Below are 16234 nucleotides of genomic sequence, written 5' to 3'. Positions count from 1 at the left end.
ATTTAAAATTACAAAATAAAATAAAAATGAATAACAAATTTAATTTAAAATAAAAGAATAAAAACACAATTAAAATATAAAAAAAAAATAAAAATGAAATGAAATGAAAAGTGGAAAAAAAATGTCCTCAGATCCCTGGTTCCTCCCCCCTCTACTCCGGAGCCTCCCCTCGGCCCGGGGCCCCTCCTCTGCCCCGGACCCTCCCCTCGGCCCCGGGCCCCTCCTTTGCTCCGTAGCCGCTGCACAAATGAATGAATTCCGCCAAACTTTTACCACTACACAAACTTGTGCCGGTGTCCAACGCGGGAATCCACGATTATAACACGAGTTACTCAGACAGTTGGAGGATTTTAACCACTTTAAACCCGCTTTACTCTGGAACACGAGGATCTGAGGACTTTGGACGCACTGAAACGCGTTTTACAGGGATTTTTTTCACGTGGAAATACGTGTTTTATCACGTTTCAAGGCGGATAACGTTGTGATTACGCATTGGGGTAAGATTAACTGCTGTTATTACAACATTTCTGTGATAAATCGTCAAAATCTGCGTTTAATCTTACTTTATATCACATGTTTAGGGGTTGGCTTCCAGCTCTAATCACGCTTCTACAATTATCTCAATGTTTGTGAGCTTTATTTCAGATTTATTTGTAAAAACGTAGTGACTTTTACGGATAGAAACAATCTGCAGTGTTCAGAAGCTGGTTTTTTTGTTTATCTGTGGTTATTTTGAGCAAAACATGAGCTGGATTTTAAGATTTCAGACATTTAAGATTTTTAAACCTGCTTTTACAAGTTTATAGTTTTGTTATAGTTTTATTTAGCCCTATTTCTATGTCCAAATTGTCGTTTTTACGTTAAAATGTGTTTATTGTGGAGTTTATACATTACATAAGTCAATTACGAGTCGTTACTGTGACTAATCCTTAATTATTCAGATGTTTTTGTGGATATTTTAGTGTTTCTCAGATAAAGGTCCTAATGAATAGTGTTTAGATTAAACTTCGGTGATGTTTAAAAGTTTATTTCAGTTGTCACGGTGATGATTTTGGCCAAAGTCCAACCTAAACACAGCTTAAAGCGCTTAAAAACGTTATATTTCCAGCCATTTTCAGTCTTTAAGTTGTCATTAAGCTTTGTAACTAACTCGAGACAATCTTGCATGCATGTTACCGCAGTATTTATCTATATATTTCGCTTTTCGGATGAGTTTTCGTGCTTTAAATTCGATAAATATTGATTTCTTGAGGTAGTTCCGCGCCAAGGATTTCAAAAGTGTTTACCAGCGCGGGACTCCGATCTTGCTTCCGGGGCGCCAGCTCAGAACGCGCGCTGATTGGCCGCGCGTCGCGCAAATAGGCGGGACTAATAGCTGTGTTGAGCTCTGATTGGCCGAAAAGGCGAATATAGGCGGGATTACGTAGACAGTTGAGCGCGCTGATTCGACGGAGTTTACGTCTATTACCGCCAAGATTAGTCTCGGTAATAACAGTGTGTTTTATTAGATTATTACGAAAATAAATATGTAATTTCTATATTTTATTTTATTATATTTAATTTAGCAAAATATTAATTAATTTTTGTTTGCTTTTTTTTTTTTTTTTTTTTAATCACAGCAAGTTTGTGTTTATAAATTGTCTCGTAAAAGTAAAGTTACCACACGACAACGGTTAAATAATAATTAATTTACATTATTAACAATACTTAAGTTTAATTTTTTAACACATTAAAGCTTAGTTTGGCGAGTTTTAGTTCTGGTATTAAATATTTTGAGTGTTTACTAATAACTTTAATTGTTTAGTTGAATTGAAATTTCGACAATCACATTTTGTATTAATAATAATCAGTTTTTGTTATATTAGTCAAAAACACGTTAAATTATAAGGCATTACTTAAAGGTGCGTTGCGTAACTTGATGAATTGCATTGCGTAACCATGGAGATGCTACTACTTTGCCTGTAATGTTCCACAATATTGTATTAAAGTTATATAAGATGCATTTTTTTCAATTGTGGGTGTTTTTATTGCTCAAAAATACCTTTAAAAACACGCGTTCTTATTGTGAGCGGGGGTCGCCTCTTCGCAGATCTCACCTGTAAATTGTCCTCCTGCTTGTTTGTGTGGAGACTGAAAAGTTTAATGCTGTATTTTGGAATATTGGAGGAAACGAGTAACTGTTGGGCTCTCTACAACAAAAAGTTACACAGTGGAGCTTTAAATTGCCTGCCTTTTTTTGATCATAGTTCAAATTTTTATAACATTCTCATGGTGTGTCCAGTATTTGTTTTATTTTACTAGTTTTAGAAAACGTTTTTGGACCTCCTAAAGTGTTTTTAATGTGTATTTTGGAGGTTTTCAGGTTCTAAAATGCGACATCATACTCTTAAAGGTGCACTGTGTAACTTTTCTGCTACCATGAAGATGTTCTTGAGTTTCCATGGTGATATTAAACTTATCTAACACGCTTAAACAAACCTTAAAAATGAATGGATGTAATTTGTTTTAATACCATACACTGGAATATTCAAGGCACACTATTAAAATATCGTGATATTGTTTTGTCAAAAGTCTCACAATAATATCATGGGGCGTCAAAATTTATCGAATCACAAGTTTTTTTTGCTTAAATGCATTTTTTATAGTAGCAACAGCTTATAAACATCAGAAACTACATTTCCCATGATGCATTTCAGCGCAGACAACATGAAGAAATATATTTTTTACTTGAATTCTTGGGATTATGACGGAAATAATTCCCACCAAATTCTTGTCAAGGTGTTTTAAAAGTAAAAAAAATGTCCTATCTACAATTATATCAGCCCCTTCTTCAAAATATCACAATAAATATCATACGGTGAGATCGATATCGTGATGATATCGTACGGTGAGATTTGGATATCGTTACATCCCGATTACACAGTGCACCTTTGTTGAATGTTGAACCTAAACTTTTCTATTAGTGAAATTACAACAGAAATATACATTTAAACAATATTTAATTTAACTGAAGGTAAATTGTGTGACTTTTTGGTTGTGGGTGGGCAAACTACGGCCCGGGGACCATATGCGGCCCTTTAATCTTTTTAATCCGGCCCACTGAACCTGAATAATAATAATAATGATCATTTTCAGTGTTTTTAAAAGTCAAAAGTCATTTCAATAAATCGTAAATACTGTGGGATTTGAAACAGATATTTTGTTGTGATGATTTGTAATAATTTTTCAATTATGGGACATTTCAATAACATGGGATATTTTTTTTAGAACCCTTTGTGGCCCACGAGTCAAAAAGTTTGCCCACCCCTGGCCTAGAATGTTCCACAGTGTGACTTTAATCTAATTTACATTTATTCAATCACAAGTGTTTTTATTTGGTCAAAAACACCTTGACCTGTAACTTGGTCTGGTTTAAGATCGAAAGGTTTATTGCCGTAATGTGAAAAAAATTCCAGACAAAAAAAGCAAAAATAACATCTCCATCTAGAAAAGCGTTTGAGGGATCCACCACCAGAAAAGTTACGCAATGCAGCTTTAAATACGATTGGACTGACGTGATGTGGCCCCCGGCGTTTCAGTTTCATTACGTAATTTTCTTGTTTTGTGTTCGGCGAAGGCTCCGTCTGCACATGAAAGGGTCTGACGGTGTTGAAAGTGAACTGTCCCCCCCAGTGTCTGACCTCTGACCTCTGACCCCGGGGTGTGGTCAGTTTCTCTGTTGTGAGAGAGAGAGAGAGAGAGGGGGGGGGGGAGGAGGAGGAGGAGGAGGAGGAGGAGGAGGGGCAGTGCACTTGAATCCATGTGTCATTCGTCCTTTTGTTTTTCAATATAAAACCAAAAATAAGAAAATGAAGAAACAACTGTTTTCTTCATTATTTGTCTCCAAAACCAAAATGAAAAAACAGATAATGATTTGTTTTTTCAGTTTTCGATTTTGTGTTTAAATGAAAAATGGAAAAAACAGATAACGACCGTTTCCCGTTTACGTGACTTTCATGACTGCGATGCCGGACTGAACCAGGACTGAACCAGGTCCGGGACCAGACTGGAACCAGATCAAGACCTGGACCAGACTGAGACCGAGACTGAGACCAAGACTGAGACCAGGCCGAAACCAGGCCGGGACCAGACCAGGACCAGACCAGAGGCTCAGAACTCAGGGCAGGAGCTCGAAGCTGAGGCTCGGAGTCAAAGCTCGAGGTCCACTCTGGTCCTGGTCCCGGACCTGGAACAGTCCTGGTTCAGTCCAACATCACAGTCACTGAAGTCACGTAAACGGGAAACGTCCGTTATCTGTTTTTTCCATTTTTCATTTAAACACAAAATCGAAAACTGAAAAAAAAACAAATCATTATCTGTTTTTTTCATTTTGGTTTTGGAGACAAATAATGAAGAAAACTGTTGTTTTTTCATTTTCTTATTTTTGGTTTTATATTGAAAAACGAAAGAACGAACGTTACACAGATTCACTTGGTCCGTCTGGTTTTGTTTAAGATCTGAAGAGTCTCACTTTACAATCAAACCAATCAGACCAAAATTAGATTAAAGCTCCAATATTACACAGAATTGACTCTTGTTGAGCTTTAAGACATGTTAAAATGTTTTTTTTACCTCCTCAAAAACAGACCTGGAGTTGTGTTTTGTTTGAGTAACGCTTTATCTCTAGTCTGGCTACATATCGATGTATCGTATCGTTTAATGTGATGACACAGTATCGATATCGCAGGCTGCTGTATCGATATATCACCAAGAGTATTTTTTTGGTACATTTTACTAAATTATTTTGTTACAGAGCTTCTGTTTTGTGGGAGGAAACTGGTTTATGTGACACATTTGACATTTTCACTGTTTTGCCGAGTAAAATGGACGTGTGTCTGTGTCATTCAGTTTTAATTCAGTTTTGATCGCGATTTTGATGTGTGTGTCAAATGATCTCCAGACTCATATAACTGAGCTGAAATGACTTAACACAGTTTATTTTGGGATATTTTTGATATAAATAAGTATATTTATTCTATTTTTAAATAGATTGTAGAACAGCTGGATATATTGTTTATAGGGATGTAAAAATAACCGAAATATGGTGATATCGTATCGTCAAAGTTTTCACAGTAATATCGTGGACAATATATCGAATTACATTATTAGCTAAAAAAAAGACCAGAGGGAACTACATAGACCATGATCCTTTGCTCCATTTCAGTGCAGATACAAGAAGAAATAACAATTCTAACACTTTAAAGTCTTTGGATTAAGTTTTGTCAAGGCATTTTAAGAGGAAAAAGCACAAAATATCTCAATAAATATTGTGCCGTGAGATGTGGATATTGTTATATTGATATAGTTTATTTTGGACACATTTATGTTTTTCTGCTTTATTTCATGTTCAAAGTTTATTTTATTAATTTTATGTTTTATACATCACAAAACTTTTTTCACAAGACTTTTACAAACATGTTCTGAAATGCCTGGGATTCTCAGATGACTCTTTTCTCGAACCTTAAAGCTCCTGAGCAGGTTTAAAGTTTGACCTGTGAACTGAATGTTGTTCCTTATTTTCTGTTTTGTTTTTTCCAGGATGTCGCCTTGTTAGTCCCGTGGGTTGAACAGCCGTGAGTTTACACCATGGGTCCGCTGACCACTCCCAAGAAAGGGGTCGAGGGTCACTGCGTCGACCCCTGGACCCCCACGTCCAACCTGAAGATCCTGATCAGCGCCGCCAGCCCCGAGATACGCAACCGCGAGAAGGAGCGCACCCTAGAGGAGGCCGAGGGGAGCTGCAGACAGGTACGCGGGGACTTTACTCTGCGATAAATGAGAATTTAGATTCAGTGCTGGTTTTGATATCGATTAGTGTCAGATTCTCTACATTTTGTCAGACCTGGAGCATCTTTCAGTTTTCTTTTGTCTTACCTGCTGGTGTGTTTCTCATATTGACTTTTGTGTTTGTTTTCAGGATGCAGAGGAGGTGGAGGAGGGGGAGAGGATGACCAGCAGAAAGGACAAAAGTCTGGGGCTCCTCTGTCAGAAGTTTCTGGAAAGATTTCCAGATTATCCAGATCCAGAAAAAGATCACGACATCAGCCTGGACGACGTGGCCTCAGAGCTCAGTGAGTCCTGCTCTGACACACGGACTTATAATAGTCACATTTCTATATAAATACACTCTGTGTACGACTTTATAAATACACTGTACTACTGACACGGTGTTCAGACAGTGGAAGAGTGTGTCCCTCTCAGGTCAAACAGGAGTCATGATTCATTTGTGTCATTCTCCAGCTGTGTTCATCCATCTTATTATCTCAACACCACAACTGAAACAGGAAAACTACCCAGTCTATAAGTCACATTTATGGAGGGAAATTTATTTTATAAAATCAGAAATCAAAGAGGTTTGACTTTGGATAAAAGCCACAAATGATAAAGACTTGATTTTAAAACACCATTGATCTGTTTGTCAAATTAAAATCACTGTCTAAGGCGACGCTGAGGTTGGTGACTGTGGGACAAACATTAGTTTTGAGGCATCCCACATCAATGATCAGACTAAACTGGAGCTTGATATTACCAAACCAACATTTGAAGTTTATTGTATATAAATTTGTATTTCTGATTCTTAGTGTTAAATCGCCAAAAAATGCATAATGAAGAAGAAAAAACATATAAGTCGCATTTCCTGTGTAAAGTGAAGTTGTAGTAAAACCAATAGAAGAGAACAACAGACAGTTAACAGTTAATGTCACATTTGAACAGTTCTTCAGATAAATATAACATAAAGAACAGAACAAGTTTACCAAACTCTCCATCTCACTCCAAATCTCTAAATCCATTCAATTCTTCGTCCTCGATGTCACTTCTGACCAACTCTGTCAACTCAGTTTAATCAGTCTTTTAACCCACGATGACGTTTTTTTTTTCTTGCAGTTTGAGTTTCCTCCACTTTTCTCCAGCCCCTCACAAGTTTCTCTCTCACTCCAGACTTTCTTTCTGCTGCTCAATTTCCGTTTTCGGCTTATTTGCCGCTTTATCTCCGTGTGATAAAATAAGTTCTGATGCTAAATGAACATTAGTGAGGGGGATACATCTTCAAGAGTGAGTGCGGAAATGACGAGAAGAAACCTCTCAAATTTCAGTAGCCACACATCCGCTCACACCTGATCCACACACCTATCCCCGCCCCTTGAGAGTCTGAAATCTGCTGAAATCCTCCAAGACACTGACATGATCCAGACAGGACAGAGGCTCTTTCTGCAGGAGACATGTGCAGTAGAGCCAAGTGACATTATATCTTTAAATATACAAGTCATACCTGAGTATAAGTCACGGGAAACACCCAAACCGTGAAAAAAAGGGCAACTTATAGTCTAAAAAATACAGTAGTTGTGTTGTTGTTTTGTGTATTTGGACACTGACTGAACTCACTCGGCCAATGTCCCTGTGGTTTTTGTTTTTGGAAGCTGAAGGCACAGATCAGTCACTGAGGAGACGAGTGAATGAAAAATGCATGAAAGAATGAAACTCTGAGCGTCTAGAGAAGCACCAGACACTCGTGTTATTCCACATCCAATGCACAAATATTTAATAAAAACATCGCCTTATCACCAAAAAATAATGTTCTGTTTAAAATGTTCTCCTGTGTTCGTCAGACGTGGAGCGGCGGCGGATCTACGACATCATGAACGTCCTGGAGAGCCTTCACATGGTGAGCCGCTCGGCCAAGAACCGCTACAGCTGGCACGGGCGCTCCAAGCTGGCACAGACGCTGTTCGTGCTGCGGCGGGCGGGCGAGGAGCAGGGCTACAGGCTCCAGATGCAGCAGATCAGACAGAAGAGCCACGAGGACGACGAGGGAGGAGCCGAGGATAAAGAGAACCGGGAGAACCGGGAGAACCAGGAGAAGAGGGGGCAGCAGAGGGGAGACTCGGCCCAGGACGGAGGGACGAAGGGCGGGCAGCAGCAGCAGAGCAAAGAGCTGTGCTTCGTGGAGCTGCCGGGGGTCGAGTTTAAAGCAGGTGAGGCTGGTTTTAAGATAAGATAAAACAAGACTTATTTATTTGTTTATTGTTTTTATCTACTTTATTTATTTATAGTTTTATTTATTTTATTTTTTTTATTTATTTATTTTATTTTATGTTTTTTATTTATTGTTTTTATCTATTTTTTTTTTAATCTATTTTATTTAATTATTTATAGTTTTTATCAGTGTTATTTATTTTTTTATGTATTGTTTTTATCTATTTTATTTTATGTTTTTTTATTTATTGTTTTTATCTATTTTATTTATTTTTTTATTTATTGTTTTTATTTATTTATTGTTTTTATCTATTTTATTTATTTTTTTTTTTAGTACTGCTTTTATGTATTGATTTTATTATTTTATTTATTTATCTATTAGTTTCCTTTAAGGTTGAAACATAATTCTGCAGAATTTTTTTATTTTTTTAAGTAAAATGTTTTGCATCGTTATGTGAAGCGCTTTGGAAAATGTCTTTTTCATTTTTATAAAATGTGCTCTACAAATAAAGTTGGATTGAAGACTGAAGATGGGACTGAACCAGGACTTGACTGGGACTAGACTGAGACCTGACCAAGACTGAACCAGCAGAGAGACCAAGACTGGACAAAAACAAAACCTGGTCTGGCCAACGACTAAACCATGAGAGCAAGATGAACCACGACTATACCAGGACCAATCCAATCCACTTTATTTATATAGCACATTTCATAAACAGTTTCCAAAATGCTGCAAAAATACAAAGTAATATCAACAATAATAATATAATGATCAAATAAACGCTCAGATTTAATCACACTAGTCTTGAAACAATTAAACCAGCAAAATAAAATAAGAGCAAAACCACAGAATAGCACTGAATAAATAAATAAAACCAATATAATAAATTAAAAATAAATAAAAGACACAGAGACAGAGACACAAACTCACGCGGTGTTAAAACCCAGAGAGTAAAACCTCTCCTCTGTGGGGCTGTTGGGACGTGGGGGGGCAGGGTGTTCCAGAGTTGGGGGCTGGTCAGATAAAAAAAGGTTTCAATTTGGATAAAAGCCGCAAATCATAATTTAAAAAAAAGATTTTAAAATGGATCTGTTTGTCAAATTTAAAATCACTGTCTAAGGCGACGCCGAGGTTGGTGACTGTGGGACAAACATTATTTTGAGAAATCCCACATCAATAATCAGACTAAACTACAGATAGATTTGACCAAAACAACATTTGAAGTTTATTGTATATAAGTTTGTTCTGATTTTTAGTCTTAGTCTTGGGTTAAAAGTAAAAAATATATATATATTTGTTATATTTTCACATATCTATGGAAGCCCATTTCCGTCAGTAAATTAAAAATAAAAGTCTCACAGAAAGTCATAATTATGAGTTTAAAAGCCATAATTACGAGTTTAAAAGCCATAATTACGAGTTTAAAAGCCATAATTACCAGTTTAAAAGCCATAATTACCAGTTTAAAAGCCATAATTACCAGTTTAAAAGCCATAATTACCAGTTTAAAAGCCATAATTATGAGTTTAAAAGTCATTATTACGAGTTTTCGAAGTTGACTCTGAACCTGCTCTCTTCATGCCAACTCGTGGGCAGGTGCGACCATTTTCCTGGAGAAGCCGTGTATGAATTCACTACAAGTAAAAAATGTGTTGTGTAGTTTTACTAATTCACTTCACACTGTATCTAAATTATTTGCTATTTGCCCATATTTTCATCACTGAGTAACTCGAAGTATCCTGTGCCAAATGTCCTGCAAAACTCAGCAATTCCCGACCAGGGCCAAAAGACCAGGTCCACCACAGAGACAAAGGTTCTTCATTCTCCCGTTTAGATGAAACCAGCTCCATGGACGGAGGAGCAGAGATGGACTCTTTGTGTAATGTGGGATTTGTGTGGATCTTTCTCTCTTTCTTGTCTTTTTACAACATTCACAAGTTAAAGGAGCGATGTGGAGACGACCTGAACACCTGGAGAAAATGACCAGGAAAATGACCGTGTGCTTCCATGACAAGGGCAGATTCAGAGTCAACTTTAAAACTCATAATTATGGCTTTTAAACTCGTAATTATGGCTTTTAAACTCGTAATTATGACTTTTAAACTCGTAATTATGGCTTTTAAACTCATAATTATGACTTTTAAACTCGTAATTATGGCTTTTAAACTCGTAATTATGGCTTTTAAACTCGTAATTATGACTTTTAAACTCGTAATTATGGCTTTTAAACTCGTAATTATGGCTTTTAAACTCATAATTATGGCTTTTAAACTCGTAATTATGGCTTTTAAACTCGTAATTATGACTTTTAAACTCGTAATTATGGCTTTTAAACTCGTAATTATGGCTTTTAAACTCATAATTATGACTTTTAAACTTAATTATGACTTTTAAACTCGTAATTATGACTTTTAAACTCATAATTATGGCTTTTAAACTCAAATTATGGCTTTTAAACTCATAATTATGACTTTTAAACTCGTAATTATGGCTTTTAAACTCATAATTATGACTTTTAAACTCGTAATTATGACTTTCTGTGAGGCTTTTATTTTTTATTTACTGGCAGAAATAGGCTTCCATATAAATCAGCCTAAAAGCTGCTGTGGTTCACCTCCGAGACACTAAAGGACGGGTCAAATGCAGAGGACACTTTTCTCTACGGGGACAGAACAGTCTGACTCTAATATCCCATGATCCTCTGTGTTTGCTCAGCGTCGGTGAACAGTCGGAAGGACAAGTCTCTGCGCGTCATGAGTCAGAAGTTCGTGATGCTGTTCCTGGTGGCGCGCCCCCGTGTGGTCAGTCTGGACGTGGCGGCTCAGATCCTGATCGGAGAAGACCACGGAGAGGCCCAGGACAAGAACAAGTTCAAAAGTGAGAGCAAAATGGGATTCTTGGATTTATTTAAAGTTCAGATGCTCGTGCTCTGACCGTCTCCTCTGCTCTGTTTAAATGTGTTTTTTTTTTTTAATTTGTTTTGTTTGTTTATTTCAGCTAAAGTTCGGCGTTTGTACGACATCGCTAACGTGCTGCGGAGTCTGAACCTGATCGAGAAGGTCCACGTGACGGAGGAGCGCGGGAGGAAACCTGCGTTTGAGTGGGTGGGGCCAGAGGAGTTCCAACAGGTCAAAGGTGAAGAGCAACAACACATTCTGGGTTTTTATATTTAGATGATGACGACAGAAATCTCATTCTCATCAGAAGTTACATTAACCAAGAATTCAGTGGAGGCTTTAGTTTTTTTTCATTCTGAAGGTGGTTTGTCATTTTAGCAGTAGGACTCGGTGATACGGCCAAAAAATTAAATCCTTTTCAATAAATTTTTTCCTGGTGTTGGAGTGTGGGGAAGCACTTCACATTTTATTCTTTTCATATTCTATTATTTAAAGGTTGTATAGAGGATTTTTTTAAGGAAAGAGAAATCCAGCGACAGTCCTTTTTCAAGTGTAGTGCATGTGTGACACCACCTTCCTCCTCCACAGCCTCTAGAAATAATTTAGAGACCGACACCTCAGTTTTTAGAAACCCTTCGTCTGCTTCAGTCGCGCCATCGCTGGAAGGAATCTCCAAGAATCACCTCAGTTTGTCTTCTCTCCTTTTCTTCTTTCAGCGACCTCAAAAACGGACTTTCTTTTGCGGCGAACTGGTCGTCGATTCTCGTCCGACATCGCAACAAACTTTAGGCGAACTGCGAGAGCCACAATTAGAAAAAGCCTCTAAGACCCGCTGCATAGTTACCTTAGAAACGTAGGGAGTTTGATTGACAACCTGACAGCCAATAGAAAATGAGGCAGCCTCGTTTTCTATTGGCCGATGTTTATCTGGCCTCAACACGTCCACAGTTGATAGATTTTCTTTCTTTTTTTTTTTTTTGGTCATCATAATTACAAGGCTGCTGCGTCTCTGTAATGGTGTTTTAAACTTTCACTGACAATTTGAAACAAACAAAAAATCCTCCATACAACCTTTAAGAAATGAATGTCTTCAGTTACATTTGACATTATGTGATATAATTTAATTAATTTAATAATAATAATGCATTAGTCTTATACAGCGCTTTTCCAGATAGAGTCAATTTACAGTTTTGTGCATTATTCATTCACTCTGCACTCGGTGGTGGTAAAACACTATTGTAGCCACAGCTGCCCTGGGACAGACTGACAGAAGTGAGGCTGCCAATCTGCACCATCAGCCCCTCCAAACACCACCACACACACACACACACACACACCTCATTTATACTTGTCAGTGTGGGTGACACAAGGACAGTTTTGCCACTTGTGCTCCACCGTGGACCCTGGTTTTCTCAGTGGTCTCCCGTCCGAGTCCAGACCAGGCCCAGTCCTGACGAGAGGCTTTGACCTGGAGATTTGGCCCCAAAATTAAATTAGAATGAGTTTTTTTGTTTTTTTTTAATATCAATTGTTTAATTGCACCATAACTCTGCTTTACAAGTCAGAAAATTCTGAGTAAACTTTCATAATTTCATAGTTTCATAATAATTCTGAATTTTCCTAGTCAGGCTGGCGCCACCTAGTGTCTCTGCTCAATTTAATTTCTCTCCAGTGACTATGTCAGGAATCAGAATACACTAGACTTCGCAAAAACACCGGAAGTGTGAGTTCGGGCACCAGCCAATCAAGAGAAAAGCCAGACATTCTGTGTATCTCGAGGATTTAAAGATGAAACAAAGAGAATGTTTGGTGAACTTTATCAAGGGGAAAGACGTTATTGTCCTTCTTCCTACGGGCTTTGGGAAAAGCTTAATATACCAGTTAACCCCGTTAACATTGAATATGTCACGACCAAACAGCAGCGATTGGTTAAATTAAAAAAAAAAAGTACCTGTCTACTGTCATGCGAATGAATCCTAATGCTGTGAGGTCAGATGGATTCTAGGAAGTGAAACCAGCCAATGAATCAGACTAGGATTTCCCCTCCATTGAAGCTCTGTGAAGCCCCTGCCCTTGTGTTGCAGATGTTTAACTCTGGTGTTGTGTTCCAGATGTGGAGGTGAAACCAGAGAAGAGTAAAGTCCTCTCCTCTCAATCGTCGAAGGAAAACTGCTCCAAAAACCTGTTCTCAAACAAACGCAGCTTCACCAGACACCAGTCGCTCATGAAACTGGCCCAGAGCATCCAGGAGGACCGCAGGAGGGTGAACAGCGCCCCCAGCAGCCCCGCCAAGGACACTGCAGGTCAGAGCACTCACGGCTTCACATTCATGTTCTGGACTTTGATGATGTCGCCGTTTCAGGTGGAGGGCAGGGACCTGTTGATACTTGGCGCTGACACCACAGTGGGGGTGTTTGTTTTAAGATAATCTGAAAAAAAAAAACAGAAAATGGATTTAAACAGCAGATTTTCAGGAGCCTGTGATCGATACAGGTGTTTATGGTTTTGTTTAGGAGACACTGAACTTTGTGCCATGTTTAGTTTAATCTGGGATAGACCTGGTAATTACTAAACTAGGACTAAACCCAGACTAAACCAGGTCAACTAATCTAACAGTTACACAACCAGTAAACTCCACCTGAGAGTTCTGGCCTGTCTCCAGAGCTTATGTCACAGGTGTCAAACATACGGCCCGGGGGCCAGATCCGGCCCTCCAAGACCTTTAATGTGGCCCACGGTTGATTTTCTACTAAAATATTTTAATTATATTTCTTATTAAAATCTTGTTAATTTTCTGTGGTGTTTATCACAGCAGCGTCTCCAGCGTCTCTGTACGTGGCCCCTCCCACCAGAGCAGCACAAATGAAGACTTGTCTCTTTCCAAACGCTCTTAAAGGACGATCGTTTTGACTGTTGACCGTGACACCCTCATCAGAAAAATGTCCAACATGAGAAAAGTGGAGCCAAGTGCAGGATTTTGCAACAAAAATGGACTTATTCCTGTTTACAGACAAGTTCATGTTCAAACATTGTGTTGAAATTATATTTTTCTTAAAGTTTCAGGTTGTTCATAATATTATAATATTTTGTTAAAAAAAAAAAAAAAAAAAGAGTTCATCAATTAAAAAAGATTTCTGTAATAGATTTGTGTTTCTCTGCACAAATATTTTAACTTATTGTTATTTTTGGGGTTTATATGACATGAGTTTTCTGATCCGGCCCCTTTGGATCAAAGTCGGTTGGATTCGGCCCCCGGACCAAAATAAGTTTGACACCCCTGGCTTATGTTGTGTATCTTTATTCACCTCTTGGTCTCTCTTCTTTGTGCAGGTGACTCCAGAGTGGACTTCCCAAACAAAATGGCTCAGCTCGCCGCCATCTGTAAACTCCAACTGGACCACGAGTCTTCGGGGTCAGTTCGTAATTTCCTTTTTCACGAGTTAATTGAAGAAACAGATTTTGAGTAACAGTTCTCTGGTCTGTAACTAGTCGGTCTGTCGTCCTTTAGTTTTTTAGACTCGAGCGAACTACACTGAAACTCTTCTAGTTGTTCTTAAGAAGTGTGTAGAATCCACAGCAAGAGGAGAAAGTAAATTTGTCAACTGGACATTCAGTCCGTGTGTCATTTGTTTATTCTTTTTTCAATATAAAATTATAAATAAGAAAATGAAAAAACAACAATTTTCTTCATTATTTGTCTCCAAAACCAAAATGAAAAAATGGATAAAGATTGTTTTTTTTTGGTTTTTTTTGGGTTTTTTTTCAGTTTTTCGATTTTGTGTTTAAATGAATAATGAAAAAAACAGATAACGGACTGAACCAGGTCTAAACCAGGTCTAAACCAGGACTAAACCAGGACTAAACCAGGTCTAAACCAGGACTAAACCAGGTCTAAACCAGGACTAAACCAGGTCTAAACCAGGACTAAACCAGGTCTAAACCAGGTCTAAACCAGGTCTAAACCAGGTCTAAACCAGGTCTAAACCAGGACTAAACCAGGTCTAAACCAGGACTAAACCAGGACTAAACCAGGACTAAACCAGGTCTAAACCAGGTCTAAACCAGGTCTAAACCAGGTCTAAACCAGGTCTAAACCAGGTCTAAAACCAGGTCTAAACCAGGACTAAACCAGGACTAAACCAGGTCTAAACCAGGTCTAAACCAGGTCTAAAAACCAGGTCTAAACCAGGACTAAAACCAGGACTAAACCAGGTCTAAACCAGGTCTAAACCAGGACTAAACCAGGACTAAACCAGGACTAAACCAGGACTAAACCAGGACTAAACCAGGTCTAAACCAGGACTAAACCAGGACTAAACCAGTCTCAGTCCTGGTCTGGTCCTGGTCTCAGTCCTGATCACCTGACAGTCTACACAGGTGCACCTTGAGGCCCGTCCCGATACTAGTCCTGATTTAGGACTGAGACCAGGACCGGACCAGGACTAGAACTGAGAATGGGACTAAGACTGGTTTAGTCCTTGTAGACCTGTTTGTAGTCCTGATTTAGACCTGGTTTAGACCTGGTTTAGTCCTGGTTTAGACCTGGTTTAGTCCTGGTTTAGACCTGGTTCTGGCATCTCAGTTTAAGTCACGTGAAAACTGAAAAAAACAAATCTTTATCCATTTTTTCATTTTGGTTTTGGAGACAAATAATGAAGAAAATAGTTGTTTTTTCATTTACTTATTTTTAGTTTTATTTTGAAAAACGACAGATCACAAACATTTATTTAGGTTGAACACTTTTCGTATCTCGTCCAAGCTGCTTCTGGTCAGACGTTGGTGCTGGTTTTATTTACGCTGTTTCTTCGTGTTTCAGGTCTAAAGCGTCTGAACCCGCCCAGGCCTCGTTCCCTTTGACCCCCGTGACCCCGGCGACCCCCCTGACCCCCCTCATCCCCGTCCTGCTGCAGCGGCAGGAGGCGGCGAGGGGCGGGGCTTACGCCGTGTACGTCCCGCCCCCGTCGCTGCGAGCCGTGACGCGCCCCCAGCCCACCAGCCTCGCCGTGCGCTCCATGACCTTCGACAGTCCCACCGCCGTCAAACGCCACGGCGGCGAGCAGCCGGACGCCAGCCCGTCCAAAACCAAGAGGACGGACCACGGCTTCAAGGTAACGCTGACCTCCTCTGCGTCATCTGACCCTCTGACCTGCTGACCCTCTCCTCTCACCCGCTGACCCTCTCCTCTGACCCGCTGACCCTCTCCTCTGACCCGCTGACCCTCTCCTCTGACCCACTGACCCTCTCTCTGACCCTGACACCACTGACCCTCTCACCCACTGACCCTCTCCTCTGACCCTCTCTCTGACCCTCTCACTGACCCTCT

General features: G+C 39.2%; 1 protein-coding gene across 1 annotated transcript in view; it reads left to right on the top strand.

Moving 5' to 3' along the window:
* Positions 1 to 259: 259 nt before the first annotated feature.
* Positions 260 to 16234, top strand: part of e2f8 (E2F transcription factor 8) — a 31526-nt gene continuing 15551 nt past the window's right edge. The window contains exons 1-9 of the mRNA XM_055154881.1: positions 260 to 497; positions 5578 to 5787; positions 5957 to 6110; positions 7647 to 8012; positions 10730 to 10891; positions 11012 to 11149; positions 13023 to 13214; positions 14242 to 14323; positions 15728 to 16019. Of these exons, the coding sequence (XP_055010856.1) occupies positions 5626 to 5787; positions 5957 to 6110; positions 7647 to 8012; positions 10730 to 10891; positions 11012 to 11149; positions 13023 to 13214; positions 14242 to 14323; positions 15728 to 16019 (1548 nt within the window). The 5' untranslated portion in view covers positions 260 to 497; positions 5578 to 5625. The remainder of the gene's footprint in view (positions 498 to 5577; positions 5788 to 5956; positions 6111 to 7646; positions 8013 to 10729; positions 10892 to 11011; positions 11150 to 13022; positions 13215 to 14241; positions 14324 to 15727; positions 16020 to 16234) is intronic.

Source organism: Boleophthalmus pectinirostris, unplaced genomic scaffold (assembly GCF_026225935.1).
Source record: "Boleophthalmus pectinirostris isolate CB_2022bp ecotype Guang Dong unplaced genomic scaffold, ASM2622593v1 HiC_scaffold_19, whole genome shotgun sequence".
Classification (NCBI taxonomy): Eukaryota; Metazoa; Chordata; class Actinopteri; order Gobiiformes; family Gobiidae; genus Boleophthalmus; species Boleophthalmus pectinirostris.
The sequence above is the reverse complement of the archived record's forward strand: the minus strand, read 5'-3'. Positions and strand labels throughout refer to the sequence as shown.